At 37.0% G+C, this 23,585-nt stretch overlaps 1 protein-coding gene across 2 annotated transcripts in view; it reads left to right on the plus strand.

The window, feature by feature from the left end:
• LOC145993952 (protein O-mannosyl-transferase TMTC4-like) overlaps window positions 1–23,585 on the plus strand; it is a 77,853-nt gene that overhangs the window by 5,202 nt on the left and 49,066 nt on the right. For both annotated transcript variants that reach the window (XM_083129928.1, XM_083129929.1), the window contains exons 3-5: window positions 1,606–1,837; window positions 15,375–15,558; window positions 20,319–20,495. In XM_083129928.1, coding sequence (XP_082986054.1) covers window positions 1,606–1,837; window positions 15,375–15,558; window positions 20,319–20,495 — 593 coding nt within the window. The remainder of the gene's footprint in view (window positions 1–1,605; window positions 1,838–15,374; window positions 15,559–20,318; window positions 20,496–23,585) is intronic.

A 23,585-nucleotide genomic window follows, 5' to 3' on the forward strand; every position in this document is an offset into this window, starting at 1 on the left:
ATATTTCAATAATGCTGATAGAATAAATCAATAAAGTTTGTTAAATGACAACGACTCCTTACCACAAGAATATAATTCTTCTTTAGATGCTTAAATATATGTGCAACCACACATTGTATGTCTTTCCAGTGACTCATTGCAAGAGTTGGCTATTGTGCTTGACTCAATAAAATAAACTTCTTGAGCGAGGTCGATTCATAATAATAATAACATGTGGCTCGACAGCCCTTGAAGGGCCTTGGCCTATCTCCCGATTGACAGTCTCCATCCCACATTCCTACCTAGAGGTGTGGAAATATATTCAACCGGTAATGGGCTGACGTGGGGTCAGCACGTCGAATCCCCGCCGTTGTATTAGATTTTTATGACCAGGTTACGCTACTCAATCATAGCTCCCCAATTTTCTCACGATGGTGGGTTGCCACCCGGCCCTATACACAGGCCGAGAACCCACAGACTGAACCCAGGTGGACACGAACCCATGCCGTCCCACAGTCGGAGCCCAAAGCATAGTGCCTTAGACCCCACGGCCACGGAGGAGGACAAGGCAGATTCATATAAACCAAAAATAGCCCAAAATGATAATTTACTTCAAAGTGAGAAAAATGTATTTACTTGCTTACTTTTTTTATTATTAGAGAGGTTTGTTAAGGAGTTCGAGATTGGATTTAAGTCCACTTTATGCACAGTAAGGCTAATCGGGACTAGATCTACGGTTTAAAGTGAGATCCGAACCACTATGTGCCTTCACTGGGTATCAAACCTGGGACTCCTTGATTACAAGGCAACGACACTACCACTGCACCATAGCGGAGGCATCGTTTGCTAAGGAGGATTCTCAAAATCGGTCTTCACGAAATCGAGAAAAATAATGTGCGACTCAAGAAATCGTACAACTTGTGAAGATAATTACTTTTAACACGTTGCGTATTTTGGGCTGTCTCAATAGTAGAATATTTATTTGCTGCGAATAATACTACTTGCACTGAGATATAATCTGCATAGGCACCCCGTCATCATATTTATTTTAAAGTGTATTGCGCTCTGATTCGAGACCACTTGTAACTGTTTGCGTATACGGTTTACTGCCGCACAAGCAGTCATTCTTCAATCTGGTCACAAAGTACTCGAGCTGGAAGCATTGTTTTGGCACAACGGCAACACCCAACCCTGCCTGTTGATGACCTGTGAGGGGTGAAAATTCCGAGAAACATCGAAGTGCTCGGTTCCTACACTGAAATCCAGTATAATGTGGTCCTGTCAAATACATATGCATTGTCATGCTAGTGGTGCAAGGCAAGAGAAAACTCTCTGCTCTGCTGTCAATATTGGTGTCCCACTTGTATGACATTAATGACTACTACCACCACCACCGATACTACTACTACTACTAAGTGGTATTCATTTGTGGTTGACATTCTGGTTATTGACTGAAACCACTTTAAGCACTGATTGAAAGTGATATAAGCATAACTTTTTTTTACTCAAAGAAACCTGAGTTTTCATGTATGTGTGTGAGAATTGAAAACAGCTTTTCTCCCTAACGTAGCATTTCACTACAGTACTGTAGCTGTATAATTACATTGTAACTATTTATATTTACAGGGTTTCCAGAACTAGCTTCTATTTTCCTCATAGCTTCAGCAGCAACATTGTGTTACTATAATTCAATTGACGGTGATTTCGTTTTTGATGATTCTGAAGCCGTTGTAAATAACGATGACCTCAAGCCTGAGACACCAATATGGAATTTACTACAGAATGATTTCTGGGGGACCAGGCTGGTTCACAACGCAAGTCATAAATCTTACCGTCCTCTGACTGTGCTCTCTTTCAGGTAATAGAAACTCGTTAATGCAGGGTGTGCACAAATTATTAGCTGAAAATTTTCTTGTCATATGGTGGTAATATGTATTTCCATTCAGTATTGGTAAAAATATGGTCTTACAAAATCAACTAATAATTTGTGTGCACCCTGTAGATTTATATATGCTTTTGCAGATACATTATAATACCTTGTGCTGGAATCAATATATTTATTATATCTTCAATAAGAAACTACACTAATACTAGGGTAACCATATGTCCCATTTTGACCGGGACAGTCCCATTTCAGAGGCGTATCCTGGTTGATGTTATAAAAAAAACACAATTTGTCCCGTTTTATAAAAGTCTGAGTTAGCTTGGAAATAAAGTTTAAATTTGAGACATTTCATTAAAAAAAATGTTGATGCAATATTTAAAGTAGTGTTTCGAACACTTCATAACAATCAAAATGTTTCATTGTCGTTGAGAACGTTCCGGCAGACAGTACTTTACTGTTGTATTGTCTTGTGTGTGTTCCATTATTTGTAGAGCAGTGAATAAGCATGGTTCAAAGCATACATGGAGTTTCAATATGAATATGTAAAAAGAATTTCAAGTCCTGCATCTTGAAGCAAACTCAAGAGACAAATCTCATCTTGTATGTCAGATATGTGGGATAAGTTTTTCGGGGAGTTTTGTGAACAGGTTGGTGAAGAATAATAATGCTGTTCTCAAGAAGAAAGGTTGTTCTGATAAATACTTCAGCGTAGGACCAGCATCAAAGGTTAATTGGAAGATAAGAGAAAAACTATGTAAGAAACACTGAGATTATAATAATTGTTACTAGGGATGCAACGAAGCTGAAAATTTACCGATGCCGATGTACTCACAGATAATTTTTGGAACCAATACCAATATTTGACCGATTCTCGTACATAAGATTATTCAACAGAAATGGGATGTTATTTTCAGCATGACAAAAATAAATTTCCCTTGTACATTTCTATTGCATATCATATGTATATACATATATACTCTCAAGGGATGCAAATGTACATTTGCATCTAAAAAAATCAAGAGATTTTACATTAGTACACAAGCAGTTCTTTGAAATGCAAAATGAATTCCTGTTCTTAATATTGGAAATTTAATGCTGGCAGATTAAACTTCAGAAACACGAGTTTTTGAAGCACTTCTGAAAGTAACATACTTCTTGTCTTAACGCAAATCTGTCCAGCAACACTGAATACTGATGCAGCAGGAATGCCAAAGTATTTTCTAACCACTTGCTTCGTGTTTGGATACTCACTTTTCAATTTCGAATACAACAGTGGATCCTGGTCACATGGGATAGTTGGTTCAGCAATGTACTGTTTTATTTCTGATTTTGAGGTAGGTTGGTCCTCTGAATGAAAGTTTGCAATAATTTTATTACAAACACACTACAATGATGAGGTATCATAACCTAATTTTAAAAAAAATCTTACACAATTAAAATATAAATCTTATTAGAAGGTAGAACTCTAGTATTGTCTGTACCGGTTTAAATATCGAATTTTTGCTGATGCCGATATGTCAATTTCTGCTGATTTTCATACATCTGTAATCGGCTTCAGCACATCCCTAATTATTACCTTTTTATTTCATTCATGTTTATGATGTATCATTCATGTGATCCATTTAATGAATAATAATAATAACATTATTGTTATAATTAGGCCTAACCGATTATTTCGGGCCCTAACTAATACACATTTACATTGTAGAAGCTTTTAAAAGTATTTCAATGTTACATTCATGTCACAAACAAAAAGTCTTGTGTGACTGGTGAGCAATGCGTAAATAGTTTTTCACAAAAGTTACATGGAATTATGATATACAGTGGAACTCCAATTTTATGTTCCACAAATTTTTCATTTTCCTGCATTATACATTCAATCTTGATGGTCCAAACATAGCAAAATGTTATAAAATTTTCCCGAATTGTACATTTTTCTGTATGTTAAATTTTTTCAGCTTGGTCCCATGAAAAATGTAAAATCGCGGTTCCACTGTATTTGTGTAGGATGTGCATTTTGTTTTAATTTGTTTTGTTTTGTTTGATTTGTTGTTTTAATTCCACTTTATGCACAGTAAGGCTAATCGGGACTGGGCCTACAGTTTAAAGTGGGATCCGAGCCCATGTTCCTCCACAGGGTATCAAACCCGGGACCCCTTGATTACAAGGTGACAACATTACCACTATGCCATTGGGGAGACCTGTTTTCATTTGTAATTACTATTATTATTATTATTATTATATTAGGCATTTTATAAAAGCCTAAATAAATACTCCCTTCATCAGAATCTTTAGTGTTTTTTAAACATGGAAACAAGACTCGGGATAGAAAAATACAGTCAGGTTCATGGCACCTGAAAATTTTCACCTCGTCCCTGAATTTCCAATTCAGTTCTAAAGTTTGAGTTTGCTTATTGAAATTTGCATTGCCTTTTTTTTTTTAAAGAACGAGTACAGTATGTGTTTTTTTTAAATAGTGTGTTTTTAATATTACATGTATCATTAAAGGGCCTTCATGATGACGTAGCGGTAACATCGTTGCCTTGCAATCAGGAGGTCCCTGGTTTGATACCTTGTGGAAGTACATTGCATAGTGGTTCAGATTAAACTTTAAACAGTAGGTTCAGTCCCAATTAGCCTACATGTGCATATAGTGGACTTAACCCGTAACTTGTGAGGTGCTTATATTGGGACATACTTTGTGAGGTACGTCTGTCAGACCGCTCTGAATTATTTCACTCCTGCCTCAACATAAATTACCAATTTAACTTTCTGATATTGGAGAATAATACATTATGGGTATTAGTGACTCATTTGACAGCAATTAGTGCCAGAACGTAAGTTATATAGCTACTATGTTCATTAGTTTATTCATCTACAAAAATTATTATAAATGTGAACATATTCATTTCACTTGTCGTACTGTCAAAAATATACACAAAATATAACCTTTTACGATATATTTGGCAACTAATAAGTGCAATTTAACTACAGAAAGGAAAAAGTGTTCAAAAATATTTTTAGTTTTTCTAATTCTAATAGAAGACTGCACGTCACTCGCCATAACGATCCTTGTGAAGTACGTCAGGCAGACCGCACTTGGCAATAAAAAAAGCTTCACTCCTTACACGCGATAAGCTGGCGAGAAACTGATGCTGTGAGGAGGGCCTATTGTGTAAGGTAGACGGAAGGTGGCAACACTAGCTTGAACGAAAGGTGGTAATCTGAAACTTCTAGAAACTCAAGCAGTCTGTGACACCGCACCTCACAAGTTAAGGGTTAAAAAACAATTCAATTTCAAGCATGTATCATTATATCAGAATACAAACATGCAATTATAAATTTTTGCACTGTTGCTAGCTGAATTTAGAATCTACATTGATATGGTAGAGTCAGCCATGTATTAGAATGTGTTACATAGTTATTCATGCTGTTACCAGTTCTGCAGGATGGCCACTTCGGTGCAAGAATTAATTACTTTTAATCCAATCTTGTATTAATTATTAAATTAGATATTTTATGGTCACATTTCAAAATGTGTAGCCAAGGTGGATTGATTTAAATCAAGGTTTAACCCTTAACATGAATCATGTTTTTTTGTTGTTTTTTTTGTAATCTGAACGATCCGGTCTGTCAGACCTACACGAAAATTTTATTTTTTTACATCCAATTTATTTATTTTTGCTAATGATAACACAAGATATTTGTTCTGTGAGCCTTAATTATAAACTTCCAATTATTTTATCCATGTAAGGTTCAAAAAACAAGAAGGAAAATGTATTGTTTATTTAGAACACAGTAAAAATTGGTCTACGTGCATCCTTCTTTGAGAACATGCAAGGCATATTTTCATGAGTGGATTTAAAAATTCAGGAATACACAAAAATTATAAGAAGAGCTCTTAGCTAAGAAAGATCAGATGTTATTTTGAGGAGTTTGATGACGTTTTGGCGATTCAACACTTCTCCACGTTTATGGGTTGCCTCTCGTGCTGCCGAACTAAAACTGCGGAGCTGGCCGAGGGGCATCTGACACGTCAGGTGTAGTTGGCTCTGGTGCAGAACAGGTGACGACACGAGCAGGAACTTCACAGTCATCCAGAATCGGTTTTCATCGTCGTCACTACTTGTTCCGGAATCTTCACAATCCTGTGACTCGGGGAAAAAAAATGGGATCAGCATCAGTGTCGTCAATTATCTCAAAATCATCACTTTGAACATCGTCATCCTTGAGTTCAGACTCATTGTTTTCTAATAGTTCCCTCCCTAACAGGTTCATCAAAATCGTCATCTGTGATTCGGAAAATGGCTTGTTTTCTTTCTTGGGCCATGAGAACAATGTTCACAAAAATACTACGAAAGAAACAAAAACAAACACACTCCACAAATACACACAACTCGAACCACGTGGTATTACGGACCAGGGCGATTCCGACGTTACCCGAACTACTCTTGTCTCACAGACCCCGTATCCTCACAAAAAAGCTACCGTGCCGATCGGTACTTATTAAGCCATTGATACGGTTTGGCTTGTTCAGAGGTAAACATTGTGGGGGAAAGGTACAGGGAGTCTCAGGGTGGAGAGCGCAACAGTGTTGCCCGATGAAATTTTCAGGGGATATGTCAGACTGATGCTTCGGGTGAAGGGTTAAATCAGGCGATTTTTTTAAAAAAAAGAATCTCTGATTTAAATCCCCTGAAATAAATGTATAGAATAATATACCAGGTGTGCCGGTTAATAATTCTTAATTTCGTCGCTGGATGGTGCTGGAAGCAAGGGTTGGTGCACAGTCAGTGTGTTGCCAGGACAGTCAAAATGCCGTGGATGTGTAACCGAGTGCAAGTGATCGTGATATTGGGTTTGTGTGGGAAACATGTTGACCTTCAAACCAAATAAGGAGCATGTGCGGCACGACCTGCTTTTCTTGTTCAATCAAAAGAAAAACGCGAGTGAAAGCCATCGTATCCTTGTAGAAACATATGGTGACAATGTCCTGACGCGTGCGTGTGTGCGATGGTTTCGACGATTCAAAAGTGGTGATTTCGACTTGAAAGACAAAGATCGGCCGGGCCAGCCGATAAAATTCCAAGACGCCGAATTGCAAGCACTGTTGGACGAAGACGATACGCAAATGCAACAACAGGCAGATAAGTTAAATGTTGGTCGCCAAACCATATCTGATCGTCTTCATGCCATGGGAAAGATCCAGAAGGCAGGAAAATCGGTCCCACATCATCTGAACAACAGACCAATGAAAAAGCGAATTCTTGCTCCACCCACCATACTCACCAGACTTAGCCCCTTCGGACTACCACTTGTTTTCATCGATGTCTCACTCACTTTCCCAGCAACACTTCAACAATTACGAAGATGTCGAACAATGGCTTGCTGACTGGATCACCTCAAAATGTGAATGATTTTTCTGGAAGGGCATCTACAATTTGACAGACAGATTGGCACAATGTATAGCTAGCGATGGCACATACTTTGAATAAAGCATTTGTTAACTTTCTCCCCAGATACACTTGTTTTCTTTCGGATCTATTAAGAATTATTAACCGGCACACCTGGTACATAAGGATTTTATAGGTATCAGAATCATTTTTGGTGAAAGTACATTATTTTTGTAATCATTTAATGGTGTCTGTTAGGCTCTAAGAAAGGAAACAAAATATATGTACTAATGGGGTGAAGCTTATATGAAAGGAAATGTAATATGTAAACTGTAAACACAATTCAATAATTTTTATAGGCAAAAATAGCAAACATTTTGTGTCGGAAAATATACAAAATACTAATCATGTTAAACCGTAAATAGTGTAATTATCATTAAACTGTAAATAAACATGCCATCAGATAGTTTGCAAACTTTCATTAAAAAAAAATGCCAAAATTCAGCTACAAAGACTACAAATATTTTAAGTTACAAGTATAGAGTTCATCCAGAATGTTTTATTTTCACTGGAAGAAAAGTTACTGAAATTATTATAGTTTCATTAACACACTCAATAAACATTTCCATAATAGGTTCATATATACAGAATTGGAAACAGAGAAATGTATATTTACATATAATTTATTTTTACTGTAATCAAACTGTTCAAATATTTTACAGGGCCTTTTGCTAGAAGAAACCTTTCTAAACAAAGCAAGTTTAAGCAATTTTTTTTTAAAGAAAATAAGAAAATCTATTCAAATAATAAAAAATCATGATTTTTTATCCACCCTGTGTGTAGCTTTTTCTTAACGAGGGTGAATCAAATATGAACGAGCCTTGTGCAGAGAAACAAAATTTATTGAAGGAAACAGAGACATTGCCACATCCTATTTTTCTACATAGTCTTCGCCCTTAGTGATACATTTTTCCGAACGTTGTGGTAGGTTCTTGATGCCGTTCTTGTAGAATGAAGCTGGGTGGGTAGCCAACCAGTTGCACACAAAGGTTTCCACCTGATCGTTGGTCGCAAATCGCTCGCCCCCAAGTGCTTCTTTGAGGGGTCCGAACAGGTGAAAATCACATGGTGAAAGGTCTGGGCTGTACGGTGGATGCAGAAGTGGCTCCCAGTGCATTTGCACCAGTTTCTGCCGCGTAACACCTGCTGTATGGGGTCTGGCATTGTCGTGGAGGAACAAGACCTGGCGGATGGGACAGCCTCGTCGTTTGCGTCGATACTGCACCTTAACTTGATCCAGGAGGCTGCAGTTGTAGGGTGCGTTGATGGTCCGACGTTCGTGTAAGAAATCCACCAGTAGGATCCCCCTCCAGTCCCAAAACACCGTGGCCAACACCTTCCCCGCAGACAACCAAACTTTGGCCTTCACGGGGTTTCCTTCGCCTTTCCTCCTCCACTCCATGCTGGCACGCTTGGATGCTGGGGTGTAATGATGCACCCATGTCTCGTCACAGGTAACGATGCGATGCAAAAACGCTTCCCCTTCCACGTCAAAACGAGTGTGAAGCTGGCGAGCAATGCGAACTCGGTCATCTTTTTGAGCAACATTCAGCAGCTTGGGAACCCACCGAGCTGTGATTTTGCGGAAACCCAAGTGCTTTGTGATGATTGATTGGACACTTCCATTGCTCACACCAAGTTCTGCCGCAATTTGCTTCACAGTGACTCGGCAATCCTGTTCGACATGCTCACGAACACGAGCCATGTTGTCATTCATCACACTGGTGCGAGGACGACGGGGGTGCACTTCATTTGCAACACGTTCACAGCCTTGCTGGAATTCCTTACACCACACCTTCACTCTTGCCCACGAGAGGGTACCATTCCCAAACTGGGCCTGCAGTCTCCAGTAAATTTCGGCCGGTTTGACTTTCCTGGGTGAGGAACTTGATAATTATTCGTTGCGCAACAGACACTGGCACACACTGCTCACTCATCGTGAGAGAGTAGTGTAATTGATGATACAACCAGCACCACTTACAGGTGTACAAATGATGAGCTCATATAATTAAACAGCCCGATTTGCCCACACTTAAAATTATGCCAAGATGCCCTTATTCCCCAATTCTTCAAGTGTGATATGCTCTTAATTCTAAGAATTTTGAATCCTATTGTACAAATGATGACCCCCCTCAGATTGATTTGCCTACACTTATAAAAGGCACTTCTGTGAGATTGTTGTCCATAAATTTGTTAAAAATATGCCCCTCTTGATATTTTTTTTGCCCACACCTAAAACTAGGCCAAACGTATTAACACACACCCACACCCACCCACACCCACCCACCCACATACACCCACACACACACACACATATTTACTTCCGGTTCACTTCCGGTTTGCCTACTTCCGGTCCACTTGTGGCCTATTTCTGAGCACAGCTCTGTTAGAGATAGGTATATTTTATAAATTTAAAAATTATTTCATTCTTCACAAACAAATCTCATCTAACAATTCCATAACAGTTCCATGCTCAGCTCTGTGTCTGTGTGAAGCAAGCACAGCTCTGTTAGAGATAGGGATATTGAGTATTGAAACATCTAGAAATTATTTCATTCTTCTCAAGCTCAGCTCTGTGTCTGTGTGGGGATTTGTACCTAATAACATCAAAACAACACAGCTTTGTTAGAGACAGAATATTCAATTCCATATCTATAACATCTCTGTGTAATTCCATAACAGTTCCATGCTCAGCTCTGTGTCTATGTAGAGCAAAACAGCACAGCTCTGTTAGAGATAGGTATATTTTATAAATTTAAAAATTATTTCATTCTTCACAAACAAATCTCATCTAACAATTCCATAACAGTTCCATGCTCAGCTCTGTGTGTGTGAGGCAAGCACAGCTCTGTTAGAGATAGGGATATTAAGTATAAATTTAAAAATTATTTCATTCTTCACAAAAAAATCTCATCTAACAATTCCATAACAGTTCCATGCTCAGCTCTGTGTCTGTGTGAGGCAAGCACAGCTCTGTAGGAATATTAAGTATAGATTTAAAAATTATTTTATTCTTCACAACTAACAATTCTATAACAGTTCCATGCTCAGCTCTGTGTCTGTGTGGGATTTGTACAGCAACATAGCTTTGTTAGAGACAGAGTAGATGGGTATAAATATTATTTCATTCAATTCTCCACCTCTATATCCATAACAGCTCTGTTAGAGATAGGGATATTAAGTATAAATTTAAAAATTCACAAACAAATCTCATCTAACAATTCCATAACAGTTCCATGCTCAGCTCTGTGTCTGTGTGAGGCAAGCACAGCTCTGTAGGAATATTAAGTATAGATTTTAAAATTATTTTATTCTTCACAAACAAATCTCATCTAACAATTCCATAACAGTTCCATGCTCAGCTCTGTGTCTGTGTGGGGATTTAGCTTTGTTAGAGACAGAGTAGATGGGTATAAATATTATTTCATTCAATTCTTCACATTTTATAACAGCTCTATTCTTCACATCTAACAATTCCCATAACAGTTTCATGCTCAGCAAGGCTCTGTTAAGTATCTTAATATTTTATTCCTTCATAACAGTTCCTGTGTCTGTGTGGGGATTTGTACCTAATAACATCAAAACAACACAGCTCTGTTAGAGACAGAATATTCAATTCCATATCTATAACATCTCTGTGTAATTCCATAACAGTTCCATGCTCAGCTCTGTGTCTATGTAGAGCAAAACAGCACAGCTCTGTTAGAGATAGGTATATTTTATAAATTTAAAAATTATTTCATTCTTCACAAACAAATCTCATCTAACAATTCCATAACAGTTCCATGCTCAGCTCTGTGTCTGTGAGACAAGCACAGCTCTGTTAGAGATGGGGATATTGAGTATAAATTAAAAAATTATTTCATTCTTCACAAACAAATCTCATCTAACAATTTCATAACAGTTCCATGCTCAGCTTTGTGTCTGTGTGGGATTTGTACAGCAACATAGCTTTGTTAGAGATTCATTCAATTCTTCACCTCCTTATCCATAACAGATCTGTGTTTATAATAGATAGGAATATTGAGTGCATCTAACAATTCCTGCCCATAACAGTTCCATGTTGTAGAAATATCAGCAAGGCTCTGTGTCTGTGAGATTTGAAACCTTGTTCCCAATCAGTTCCAAGCTGTACAGCTCTGTGTCTGTGAGATTTGAAACCTGTTCCTGTACAGCTCTGTGAGAATTTTCATAGTGCCTAATAATATCAGCACAGCTCAGTTAGGATCGCATCTAACAAATATCAAGGATTTGTACCTAATTACAGTAGCACAGGGATAGGGATAATGAGTATAGACTATTGATATAGAAATTATTTTATTCTTCAATCTTATTCATAACAGTTCTATGCTCCTATGTGTCTGAGCAACATCAGTACAGCACAGCTCTGTTAATTAATATCTATTGAAACATATGTCTGTGCGGGGATTTGTACCTAAGTATAGCTATTATTGAGTATAGAATTATTATATCTAGATCCATTTTCTGTGTCTGTGCAGGGATTTGTACTTAATAACATCAGTACAGCATTGCTCTGTTAGAGTATAGATTTATATTATTATTGAAACATCTCTTCACAAACAATCTCATCTAACAATTCTATAACAGTTCCGCTCAGCTCTGTGTCTGTGCGGGGATAAACATCAGTACAGCACAGCTCTGTTGCTCATCTTTTCAGCTCTGTGTCTGTGCAGGGATTTGTACCTAATAACATCAGTACAGCACAGCTCTGTTAGAGTATAGATTTAATTATATTATTATTGAAACATCTAGAAATTATTCTTCAAACAAATATCATCTAACAATTCCATGCTCAGCTCTGTTGCTCATCTTTTCAGCTCTGTGTCTGTGCAGGGATTTGTACCTAATAACATCAGTACAGCACAGCTCTGTTAGAGTATAGATTTAATTATATTATTATTGAAACATCTAGAAATTATTCTTCCTAACAATTCCATAACAATTCCATGCTCAGCTCTGTGTCTGTGCTGGGATTTGTACCTAATAACATCAGTACAGCACAGCTCTGTTAGAGATAGGGATATTGAGTATAGATTTAATTATTGAAACATCTAGAAATTATTCTTCAAACAAATATCATCTAACAATTCCATAACAATTCCATGCTCAGCTCTGTGTCTGTGCGGGGATTTGTACCTAATAACATCAGTACAGCACAGCTCTGTTAGAGACATTTAATTCTTCACATTTATATCCATAACATCTCTGTGTCTGTGTGTCAGTACAGCACAGCTCTGTTAGAGATAGGGATATTGAGTATAGATTTAATTATATTATTATTGAAACATCTAGAAATTATTCTTCAAACAAATATCATCTAACAATTCCATGCTCAGCTCTGTTGCTCATCTTTTCAGCTCTGTGTCTGTGCAGGGATTTGTACCTAATAACATCAGTACAGCACAGCTCTGTTAGAGTATAGATTTAATTATATTATTATTGAAACATCTAGAAATTATTCTTCCTAACAATTCCATAACAATTCCATGCTCAGCTCTGTGTCTGTGCTGGGATTTGTACCTAATAACATCAGTACAGCACAGCTCTGTTAGAGATAGGGATATTGAGTATAGATTTAATTATTGAAACATCTAGAAATTATTCTTCAAACAAATATCATCTAACAATTCCATAACAATTCCATGCTCAGCTCTGTGTCTGTGCGGGGATTTGTACCTAATAACATCAGTACAGCACAGCTCTGTTAGAGACATTTAATTCTTCACATTTATATCCATAACATCTCTGTGTCTGTGTGTCAGTACAGCACAGCTCTGTTAGAGATAGGGATATTGAGTATAGATTTAATTATATTATTATTGAAACATCTAGAAATTATTTCATTCTTCACAAACAAATCTCATCTAACAATTCCATGCTCAGCTCTGTGTCTGTGCGAGGATTTGTACCTAATAACATCAGTACAGCATAGCTCTGTTAGAGACATTTAATTCTTCACATTTATATCCATAACAGCTCTGTGTCTGTGTGAGGCAAGCACAGCTCTGTTTGAGATAGGGATATTGAGTATTGAAACATCTAGAAATTATTTCATTCTTCACAAACAAATCTCATCTAACAATTCCATGCTCAGCTCTGTGTCTGTGCGAGGATTTGTACCTAATAACATCAGTACAGCATAGCTCTGTTAGAGACATTTAATTCTTCACATTTATATCCATAACAGCTCTGTGTCTGTGTGAGGCAAGCACAGCTCTGTTACATGATAGGAATATTATGTATAGATTTAAATTTCATTCTTCACAAACAAGTCTCATCTAACAATTCCATAACAGTTCCATGCTCAGCTCTGTGTCTGTGTGAGGCAAGCACAGCTCTGTTAAATATAGGAATATTAAGTATAGATTTAAATTTTATTCTTCACAAACAAATCTCATCTAACAATTCCATAACAGTTCCATGCTCAGCTCTGTGTCTGTGTGGGATTTGTACAGCAACATAGCTTTGTTAGAGACAGAGTAGATGGGTATAAATATTATTTCATTCAATTCTTCACCTCCATATCCATAACAGCTCTGTGAAATTTATTCTTCACATCTAACAATTCCCATGACAGTTTCATGCTCAGCAAGGCTCTGTGTCTGTGTAGATAGGGATATTAATATTTCATTCCTTCATTACAGTTCCTGTGTCTGTGTGGGATTTGTACAGAGCACAGCTCTGAGATAGGGACTAACAGTTAGGGTATAATTAATTCTTCACATCTATTGAGTGTCTAGATGTTATTTCATCCCTATGCCATGACAGTTTCAACTCTGTATTTGTATGGAATTTAAAACTTGTCTGAAAAGTGGCAATCAATGCCCATTGTTTCTATATAAACGTTTCAACGTACGTTTCATCTCACAGACACAGAGCTGTACAGCTTGGAACTGATTGGGAACAAGGTTTCAAATCTCACAGACACAGAGCCTTGCTGATATTTCTACAACATGGAACTGTTATGGGCAGGAATTGTTAGATGCACTCAATATTCCTATCTATTATAAACACAGATCTGTTATGGATAAGGAGGTGAAGAATTGAATGAATCTCTAACAAAGCTATGTTGCTGTACAAATCCCACACAGACACAAAGCTGAGCATGGAACTGTTATGGAATTGTTAGATGAGATTTGTTTGTGAAGAATGAAATAATTTTTAAATTTATACTCAATATCCCCATCTCTAACAGAGCTGTGCTTGTCTCACAGACACAGAGCTGAGCATGGAACTGTTATGGAATTGTTAGATGAGATTTGTTTGTGAAGAATGAAATAATTTTTAAATTTATAAAATATACCTATCTCTAACAGAGCTGTGCTCAGAAATAGGCCACAAGTGGACCGGAAGTAGGCAAACCGGAAGTAAATATGTGTGTGTGTGTGGGTGTATGTGGGTGGGTGGGTGTGGGTGGGTGTGTGTTAATACGTTTGGCCTAGTTTTAGGTGTGGGCAAAAAAAATATCAAGAGGGGCATATTTTTAACAAATTTATGGACAACAATCTCACAGAAGTGCCTTTTATAAGTGTAGGCAAATCAATCTGAGGGGGGTCATCATTTGTACAATAGGATTCAAAATTCTTAGAATTAAGAGCATATCACACTTGAAGAATTGGGGAATAAGGGCATCTTGGCATAATTTTAAGTGTGGGCAAATCGGGCTGTTTAATTATATGAGCTCATCATTTGTACACCTGTAAGTGGTGCTGGTTGTATCATCAATTACACTACTTGAGAGCTACTAAACGAAGCATGCGACACGCCGGCTGTTCTGGTTCCTGACTCACGACAGCCCCACCTACCGGCCGCACATGCCCAATCACACCCTGCTACCCATTCCGACCCTTAGCCAATCAAGGCTCGTTCATATTTGATTCAGCCTCGTAGTTTCATTCATGACTGTTTTTGAAAAATAATAAACTACCAGCTCCTGAGAAAAAGGAGTTGGCCCCTGAATTATTTTTAGTTTTGTCTACCCCTGACAAGGTTTAATTGTGTTACTATTGATTTATGTCATGTTCTTATCTTCACAGGTGGAATTACTTGCTCAGTGGTGGTCTGAAACCATGGGGTTTTCATATGACGAACATTCTGCTTCATGCTCTGGTGTCGGTTCTCTCGGTTCCTGTATTTAATTTCCTCTTCGGTGGAAATAGCCCACAGGCTGCAGTTCTTAGTGCGTTGTTGTTTGCTGTTCATCCTATACATTCTGAAGCGGTAAGAATTATATAATTTTTCACAAAATCAATGTTTATGGTGTTTTTTCTTCTTTTTTTATCATTGGTCTGACTGATTAGCAATTTATATTGTTCAGTATCCTGATCTAATTATCTTAATATATCTAAAATCATTGAGATATGTAGTGCCGCAGTAGCTCAGTCGTTAGGGCATCTGACTACCATGCGAGAGACCTGTGTTTGATGCCTGGCGGGGGAGAACCGGGATTTTTTCACCTGTTCAAGCCACTCTGGTGCCCCCCCCCCCAGCATTCTATAAAGTGGGTACTTGGAGTAGGGTGGCTAACGGCAGCCAGGGGCATGGTGCTGATCACATCACCCCCACAATCGGCCGTGCAAGAAAGTGTGCAGTCCTAACTCCACACCCCCTATACACTTTCATGGTGTGGTGCAAAGCACAGGGGGCACTTTGTTTTTTTATGTAGTTATTTAAATGACAAGGACATTCAGTTAATTTGAATTGAGTTGAGTTTTGTTTTTTACAAGTTCACTTTATGCACAGATAGGCTAACCGGAACTGGATAAACTAGGCTAAACTATATAGTTTAACATGGGATACAGATTGCTAGGGCTAGGTTTTTCATGACTTAGCATATTTTTTTGGTAAGGGTGATGTGTTCCCTAAACACATAGACATTCATATTATGAATAAACAAAATTAAGGCCCTTTTTAAGGCCATATTTTGGCATATTTGGCCATTTCTGCATGATAGAACATATTTTGATGGATTTTCGGCCATATTCAGCATATTTTTGCATTTTCAAGAAATATACAGTCATTTTCGAAGTGGATTCGTTCTTACTCCCATGTTTACTTGAGAGCTTTTTTTTGGGACTGCAGCAAAACTTTTTTCATTTTTGTTTGAAAATTTATAGAAAGTATTCATTGTGCATTGCAACTCAAGAGCCCATAAAGTGAACTAAAAATAGTACGTATTGTGAAAATATTTCAGCATTTAGATATTCATGTTTGAAACAAGTTACAAGGGCATATTTTTCAAATTAGAGTGCATATTTTGTAAAATTATAGGTCATAAGAGCATATTTTATTTTGCATATTTTGGTGATTTTTAGGTCCTAAAAATCGTAGCCCTGCAGATTACTATGTACCAGCTCAGTGGGCAAGAGTGTTAAGTGGGTGATTTTCAATCTCACCAGCAAAGTTCCCAGGCATGGGTGTTCTTTGTTAATCATTTTCATGTAATCATCAGTCATCCTCATAATCACGATTAGTCAACAGGCAGAAAAGTCAAGTAAAATAGTAAAAAATACACTACATGCCTCCACTGTTTATCAAACCAGGGATCATTGATTTCAGGGCAATGATTTTACTACTAATCCATTGGGGAGGCACAACGTAAATGGAGTGGTAATGAACACGTCACATCCACTGTGGTTGAGGATGACAAATGTAAACTCAATCTCCTTCCCCTTGGTACAAAAGTGTGGCAGGTTTTATGTGTATTCTCAATTTTTTTTTTTAATTTTAATTTTTTATTTATTTGTTTATTTAAAAGTGTTGGGCCTCCCTGATGGCGCAGTGGTAGCGTCGTCTCCTTGTAATCAAGGGGTCCCGGGTTCGATACCCGGTGGAGGCACAAGTGGTTCGGATCCCACTTTAAACTGTAGGTCCAGTCCCAATTAGCCTTACTGTGCATAAAGTGGACTTAAAAAACCAAATCAACAACAACAACAATTTTAAAGTGTTTTTAAACTGCCGAGAACAGCTTTTCAGCCATAATCCAGCAGTATTACATGTTACAAGGTATCCAAAACCACAGTATTGGACAAGAGAATATTCCAAAATATTTAGCAAACATAAACTAAAACTACAAAAATTTTAAAAATGAATTAAAAATATACAATTGTTACATTTCAACTATAGATCTATAAAAGAGTTCTTAAATAATTATCCTTATATATGAAGTTGAAAATTGTTTTAACAACATTATCAATATCTATCTCACGGTATTCAAATTATAACTGTTTATGAGATACCGAACATACTTGTTATTTATGTAGTTCTTATCAACACATAATAATTCGCTATTTCCTCTCAAATTGTATGATTTCACCTTAATCCATATCATACGAAGGAGTTTTGGTACCATATATTTTCCCTAACAATTTATAGATTGTTAGGTCTTAAACAAGCAGTCTTTCACTAGACTTGCCAAACACATGAAATTCAGTAACCTTAAAATCAGAAAAGTGTACACCAGATATATATTATAGCTCACACTCTGATTGTCACAAATCCAAGAAAAACATGTCATTTCTGCATGATTCAAACATCAATGGTGGACAGACAACCACACCACACCTGGATTCTCCTAGCAGCAGATGATCACTTTTTGAGCCTTTGACACCAATCCACCTAGCAGCATGCTGCAAACCAATACACAACAGAAACCTGCCAAGCAATAGTACAAAAGTTCCTAAGAAAAGCAATAGAGCACCACAAGTAAAACAATAAATAAAACAGTTTTGTGGATAAATAAGTGAATACTTCCTTTCAGTAAACCCTTTCCAATCCATTTTTCAGCCACCCACAAACTTATTTATTTTGGTTGAGAAAGAGGTTGGTGGATTGCTTGTAATTAACCTTCAGTTTTAGAAGAGAGAAAAAAAAAAATATGAACTCGCCTGATGATTATATCATTATTTTAAGTTCATAAAATAATTACAGTACTTTTGTTTATAATTTACTTACATGCCTTCTCTCTGCCATTTTTCTACTATAGTTGTTTTCACGTTCAGAAGACACAACGGCGCTTATGGAGAAACCACACAGTGTTGACAATACAGCGCTAGCTCATGTCGCCGGGAAATGATGACCTTCCTTCACAATGAAGGTGTTACGTATTTTGTATATATAATGATAATTATATGTAAATATTAATATTATACTGTGAACGTTACAGTTACCCTTTTTACTATGATCCATTGCGATCACTATACACGCGAGTGTAATGCTCGAATATGACACTTCAGAAATCACTTAAAAAAGTAAAAATCACTGAGCGCTCACACAACTGAAAACACTTTTTCGAGAGAGGAAAAAAGTCTAAACAGACCAAAGCAGATCTCTCGCTCAAGTAAGGGGAACCTGGCACATGGGTTAGATTCAAGTTGCAACCCAAACAAAAACAAATGAGTTATGGCCCACGTGAACTGATAGACGTGAATGACTCAAGCAAGGCATGTCATATTTCTATCTTGAAGCCCCATATTTTGTCACGTGTTGGAAAGCCTTTCAAAGGTTAATATGGTGTCTATGAATTTATGTGTACGTTGGAAACTGAAAGGTGATCTTCATTTCAGTATTAATGTCGACAGTAATGTAAACAAAAACAACGTGTATTTGCGACAGCACTAATGTTGCTCACAACAGCAGCATTGGAAATAATTGTCAATTATTAAATTTAAGTAATTTCAATTCTATTATAACAAACTGCATGAAGTTCATATTTTTACTGAATGGAAATAAAATGACAACTCGAAAACTTGGTGGTGATTAGCCGGAATGCTGCGGTGAGCCAGCTCAAGATGGCCAGACAACGTCTCCTTACTTCGCGCGGTTCGGGTTAAAAAGAAACTCCAAATGCATGGAAGTAATATTTCTGGGAACCTTTGAGTGGTTATAAAAAATAATTCCATTATTTTCTCCACAACTTTGTCGCTGGAAGTTTTTACTTGGAATTACAGAACAAAAAATGGCCAGCGACGACATTTTCTACTGCACGAATATAAAAAATCTCCACATACTTTATTTGAATATTTTTAATGCAAATATGCTTTACAGTATTGATAAATTCTGAGTACCACCGTCACCTATAACAATTAAAAAACAGTGTCAAGTTTTTTAATAATGAATGCTTCAATTTTACGGCATGTTTCAACGTTAGGAATGAAAACAATGTAAAAATTGTGTTTTCACAGAAATTTTGCATTTTTAATTTATCTAAAATTATGTAAGCAAGTTACCAGTTTTTTGTGTTCACCATCGTATTTTCTACAAAATTTCCTGCAAAACTGCAGGTACCGATTTTACTTAAGCTAAATTTGTAAATCCAGAAATTTCACAACAGCGCGCTCATATTTCCCATAAGAAAAGCATTGCCCATAAGAGCCCATTGTGTCTTCTGAACGTGAAAACGACTTTAGCACTACCACTTGAATACAATGCATGGTCATATGTTCACATCAAAACTCATGACCTGCCAAGAAACTGAAAGATTACAACTTGCTCTGTCTGTTGGCAAGTGTCTGTACTACATGAGAAAATGCGTCGGACAGACTCCGACAGTGGACCGGGCGAACAAAGACAAAAATAAAAAGATGTGTCGGATGTCTTCTGATGTTGGAGCGGAACAGGAAAATCATGTCAGATAGGGTCCAACTTAGGGTCAGAAATGATTAATTTGCAACTGTCCCCAGTTTGAGGCAGTTTGTTGCAATAATTATTTGATATTAAGTAAGGAGGTCCACAAATGTCACTTAACATAACACTATATTCACCATTTAACTTCAATCACCACAGTAACCAGTAACAAGACAAATGAACACCAACATTCAATAATGACATTCAACAGAATTTTCTTCTTTTTTTTTGGATTTCCCGAATCATGAGCACACCCATGTTTTATAATATTAATAGCAATGTTTAATGTAGAAACATGAACTCCAGCAAAAAGTTTAAACAAATACTTATTTGAATGTGCATTTATGTATTTCTAGGTAGCAGGGATCGTAGGGAGAGCAGATCTTCTGTGTGCATTGTTTTTCTTCCTGTCCTTCCTCGTCTACTGCCATGCTGTGCAGCAACAGGAGCTCAGAGGGATTCTTCTCGTCATCCTCAGCATGCTGCTCTGTACTGTCTCAATGTTCTGTAAAGAACAAGGAATCACAGTCATTGTAAGTCCTTTTAACAAGCGAGTCATGTTAGTGAAAATGAGTACTGTATTTTCTCATGTATAATGCAATTTTTTTTTCCAAAATGTTTGCTCGAGAAACTATGGTGTGTATAATTCGGACAGCCAACATTAAAGCCACATATGTTTTCACTGTCACTGTGTATAATGTGTGTATATCAACAAGCACAAATACAAATTATCAGGTTGGATTTCTTTAGTAATTATAATTTTTAAAAAGACACTATAAAATTGAAATTTTGGAACATGGAGAAAAGTTCTGATAGAATTCGAGCATGCACCTCCTGTCACACGGGATGTGTATCAGCGGTATTTGTCAGGCGAGAAATAATAGGAAGTAACTGCCCGAGTGCTGCAAATACATAACATAATTTTGATCTCGCTTTCTTTTACTACAGAATAAACAAGGTGGTTACAGTAGTGAAAGCTTTGGGATGCTAAAGACAGTGGAGGGAGAAGGAGAGGTGGCGTGGGTTGGTGACTCATTGTATACACAAGACTATATTCTCCTCTTGGTTCACACAGCAACAGGTGACTCATTGAATAGGTATGATGTCATTCACTCTTGATCGGCATAACAACAGCTTTACAACTAAGAATGCCATTTCTTGAATCTGAACTGTACTGCGCATTATATCCAAGATATTGTTTCTTGCTTTTCCCCATGAAGAACCTTGATGCGCATTATACATGTGTAAATATGGTAATTGTTTATGAACACATTTTTGATTGAGTTGGTGTTTTAAGTCCACTTTATGCACAGTAAGGCTAATCGGCACTGGTCCTACAGTTTAAAGTGGTATCCAAACCACTACGTGCCTCCACCTGGGACCCCTTGATTACAAGGCGACGACGTAAACACTGCGCCATCGGGAGGCCCTATTTATGAACACATAGTCCAACGGTAGAGTAGTAGGTGCTCGAGAAGTAAGCAATTTCTCCAGTGAATGTCAAAGTTTGTGGATTTGAATGGAGTGTGTAGTGTGACGCTGTATAGTGGGAGGAACTGCTTGTGCATTTTGTGTTCTATAATTCCAGCTGCCTCACTTGCAAAGTAAATTTACTGGTCTCTTCACGATATCACCACCACCAAAGTTGAAGGTCTATGTTCTCAGAAGAAAATACGTATATGCACACTCGATGGGAGGTCATTGTGTTAAGTGGCAAGTCCATAGAAAAATAATTGTGCTTGTTGGTGCAAAATAGATTTTTTAAATGTTTTTTTCTTGCTTGTCTAAAATTTGTTATGTTGAATTTTGTCTCTTAGCCTACATTTAATTTATTTGCAAATGAAATTTGTGTTATTCATCTTTTTGCTTTTATTATTAGGTGCATACATTTTATGTAGTGTAAACTTTCTTTTCTCAGTGGGGATGCTTCCCCTCCCCGTGAATCTGCATTCGAATAGCTCAAATGCAGGTACACCCTCGAAAGTGAAGGATTGGATGTTGTGTAAAATGGCGATGATGGAAACATGAAAGAAAGTGGTGATGGAAATGTGTGTGTTCAGTTGGAGGTGTAACTCTGAGGTAGAGGGTGGGCACGGAAGTCAAGAGACCCACATTTGAGTCCTGGACATGGCATTCTTTTATGCTGTGAGATTGTTAGATAGCCACTGGATGTGCCTAAGGTGGCAGTAAGGCGACATAAAGTGAAGAAAAATAATAATACAGTTCATCAAAATGTGAGTTTTGGGCTAAAATATGCTGAAGTACAAGTACAGTTTAGACAGCTTTATATGTAACTCAGTTCTGTGTATTTCTGTTTAATACGTAAATAAATTACTGTAGGTCCCGGCAAAATATAATTTAAGAACATGTCAATTTTACCTTATTTGTACGTAATGCAGTTATACGTAATTCAGTGTTGTATGTATTAATTATCATAAAATGCAGTTGATTTGTACCAAACTACAACAATGTGACAGAAGTATACATTTCTTGTCATTACAAAAACACAAGGCAAGTTTCAAATATGAAACAGGATAGGCTGACATGGCCGCCATCAGTCTCGACCTGCGAGAAAGACGAGTGCAGCACTGCTGTGTCACAGAGAAGGCAAGGAGAGGAATGAAATCGGAGGAGAAAGATTTGCCGCAGTTGTTCAGAACAAAAGATGCATTTTCTTTTTTATGTAATCACTATATGAAAATACACTCGTTAAAAAGATGCCGATAGCTGATGTTTGCCATGTTTCATCATATAAACAGAACAGCTGTTCTTTCAGTGAACCTTTATCAGTTGCTACTGGTCAGTCATGGAGAAAAGAGTGAGAAAAAGTTACACTCTTGATCAGAAAATAAAATTTACACAGGAAATGGATGCTAATCCACATAAAACTTAAGAATCAAACTTTTAGATTCATTAATTTACCACTTTATGACAGAAATAACCTGTATTGCATATATTTTGTTCGTCAAAATAGATTCAATTACAGTATTTTAATAATGATATGACATGGTATCTAAATCTGATTTGTAAGGAATTCTCAGTTATACGTGTTATTTTCTCTTCACCTTGACATACGCATAACTCAGGTTCAACTATAGTCATTTATTTTAAATAATTATAACTAGAGCCCGGAAGTTTGGCAAAATGCCTCTTTTTATCTACTGCATATATTGATAAAATTTTTCCGGATATACGTTTCTTATGTTGTTTCGAATGTTTTAGAAGCCTTTTCATTTTGCCTATTTGGGACTACACTGCCTATTTTTAATTATAATGCCTTTTTTTTGCCTTTTTCAATGAAATTTGACAATTTTTTTAAAAAAAATGTGTATATAAATTATTTTTCTCCCAAAAAACGTTGTTGGCATTTATTTTTCTTCCGTTTATTATGTGAATAATTTTCGCCTTATTTAAGTAATATTGAACTCACGCATGTTTCAACATTGCTGCAGGAGAAAAGTGTGAGGAAAAAGTATTTCATGCTGAGTTAGGATATTGCCTTTCAGTTAACATTTCCTTGTGCATGATTGACTGCTGAAGTGGACAGGTTGATTTCGAACACAAAGAAGATATTTCTGAAATCTCCCTCTCGAACCCGAAAATTTCAGGAAGTTGCGACTGAG

The sequence above is a fragment of the Lepisma saccharinum genome, chromosome 10, assembly GCF_977018435.1.
Source record: "Lepisma saccharinum chromosome 10, izLepSacc3.1, whole genome shotgun sequence".
NCBI classification, from domain to species: domain Eukaryota; kingdom Metazoa; phylum Arthropoda; class Insecta; order Zygentoma; family Lepismatidae; genus Lepisma; species Lepisma saccharinum.